Source organism: Rhagoletis pomonella, unplaced genomic scaffold (assembly GCF_013731165.1).
Source record: "Rhagoletis pomonella isolate Grant_MI unplaced genomic scaffold, Rhpom_1.0 Rhpom_scaffold_00012, whole genome shotgun sequence".
Taxonomy (NCBI): Eukaryota; Metazoa; Arthropoda; class Insecta; order Diptera; family Tephritidae; genus Rhagoletis; species Rhagoletis pomonella.
In genome coordinates this window covers 9,038,223-9,040,333 of record NW_023458566.1, presented here as the reverse complement: position 1 = coordinate 9,040,333, position 2,111 = coordinate 9,038,223, and the positions used below count along the sequence as shown (strand labels likewise).

At 29.7% G+C, this 2,111-nt stretch overlaps 2 protein-coding genes across 7 annotated transcripts in view; one reads left to right on the top strand and one right to left on the bottom strand.

The window, feature by feature from the left end:
- Nucleotides 1–596, top strand: part of LOC118747794 (rab GTPase-activating protein 1-like) — a 26,875-nt gene extending 26,279 nt beyond the window's left edge. For all 6 annotated transcript variants that reach the window (XM_036481933.1, XM_036481930.1, XM_036481929.1 and 3 more), the window contains one exon: nt 341–596. In XM_036481933.1, coding sequence (XP_036337826.1) covers nt 341–559 — 219 coding nt within the window. In that variant the 3' untranslated portion in view covers nt 560–596. The remainder of the gene's footprint in view (nt 1–340) is intronic.
- The window catches only part of LOC118747795, a 19,650-nt gene continuing 17,853 nt past the window's right edge, over nt 315–2,111 (bottom strand). The window contains exon 11 of the mRNA XM_036481935.1: nt 315–554. The gene's annotated coding sequence lies outside the window, so the exon portion shown is untranslated. The remainder of the gene's footprint in view (nt 555–2,111) is intronic.

Here is a 2,111-nt window from a genome sequence, read left to right as displayed (position 1 = left end):
CATGCATACATTACACATTCATCGTTTTATCCAACAACAAACACATAGTTCTTCATTTAAGTATTACAATAATTGAATTAAACTTATGTTCACATGAACATTCTTATTTTCGCAATACAATAATATTTTTAGTTAATTATTTTCAATAGTTAGTACGTTCGTGTACATACATACAAACATATTCGTTTAAAAATATTTTTTTAAGAATTTTGTTCGAAACTTCATATACAAAAGTTTGGTTACAATAAAAAAAAAACTGTATTTCAAACCTTCAAAGTGTTAAAATATGCACTATTATTATTTATGTGATCTTATTTCTTCAATGCCTACCGCTTCGAAGGAGTTTAAAGCCTTCTCAGTTGGCGGCTCCCCGAAATTGCCAGCCAAATTTCAGGCCGCCAAACTTCGAAATAGCATCGACAGTTTGCGTAACATTGTCGTACCGTTGGAGAACAGCGCCGCTCGTGTAATTGCTGTTGGGTCGGGTGTGAGCGCGGGTGTTGACGTGCGCGGAGCTGATCTTTTTCGACAACACCTACAATCGCAATCATCAACTTAAATGTCGACACAAATGCGAAGAACAAAAAAAAAAAAAATAATTAACAAATTTACTAAAATGCATTCGTAATATTTATAAAGTATGCTTAAGTGCATTCACTCACACAATTTTAAATTTTGCATACATGCATACTGCAAAATAATTATGGGCAAGAAATAATTTTGTTTTAAGTACGCTGAGTTTGAAAATTTCATAAATGCAAAGTTAATACACATACATAAATAAGTAAAGCAAACGTTAATGCACGCGTATATATGTAGGTAAATACATATGCATTTAGGTGTGCAAAGCTGCGGGTTGTGCAGAAAAGATATACATACACTTGCAACTATTCGAATTATTATTTTTTATTGCTTTAAGTCTATGCGCCACCACTAAATCATTGAAATCCTCAAAAATGTGGAAAAACTGCGTTTTTAGTTTTTCACTCTGACGTCAGGATTTTTTTAAAGACTTTGAAATTTTAAAGACATGATTAATTAAAAAAATTAATAAAAAAATTCACTGCGAGTAGAATAAAAATACGCGTACCAAAATGAAAGAAAGGCTTTTGTAGATTAAAAAAATAAAATTTTTTGATTCACAAGGATAGTGAAAATGCTCTTTTATTTAATTTTATTTTTTAAGCTAATAAAGGTATAAGAGAATTTGGTCGAGTGTATTTTAGCGCTTAACATAAAATTTTTCCAAAAATAAATATTGCAAAATTTCAAGCATATATTTTAAAATTTTAAATTTTGTATTTTTTTCTGAATTTGCTTTTTTATTTGATACCCATATTGTTATTCTACATTGCACTGACTTTTTTATATAATTTTTTTTTAATTAATTCGAGCGTTTATTTTTCATACAGGAATAACACGTAAGGAAATGAGTTCTTCCCTTTTGAGGTCAATATAATTAACTAGGATCAATTAAAATGCTCTGAACTATGAATACGTTGCTTATACGCAATTAAAATCTTATGCAGACTCAGACGAGGAAAGCCAGAAATTTAAAAAGGCAACCATACGTTCGGCAAAAAATTTCGAAATTGCCTGGCAAAAAATTTTAGACTCAGACTCCTAAACGGCGACTTTTTTTTTTGGTGCGATTTATACATATGTACGTATATATGTACATCTATACGTCATAGAGTTTAAGCTTCAGCCCTTTTAAGTAAACTTGAAGTGCAAATCAAGCAATTTGGAGATTACGGAAATAAAAACATAAAGAAATGGATATTTCAGAAAATATAGTAATAATATTGAGGGTATAATTCGAATTATAAACGAATAATAGGTATTTTGCATCAAGCTCTCAATTCTGTTTCGAGTTGCAACGCTTTGCGTACAAACTTCTGTGTTTCCTTTTTAATATTGCACTTCGTTACAGGCGGCTATTTATTTTTTATTATTTTATTTATTTTGATGCGCAACTTATATTTTGTTTTGCGACAGAGAAGCTTGATAAAGAATGCATAAATTTACGCGTACTCTAAGTAATATGAAGCATCATAAAAAATGAGTCTTTTTTGCTATTAAAAAAAAGCTTAATAAAAAAAGAAACTATA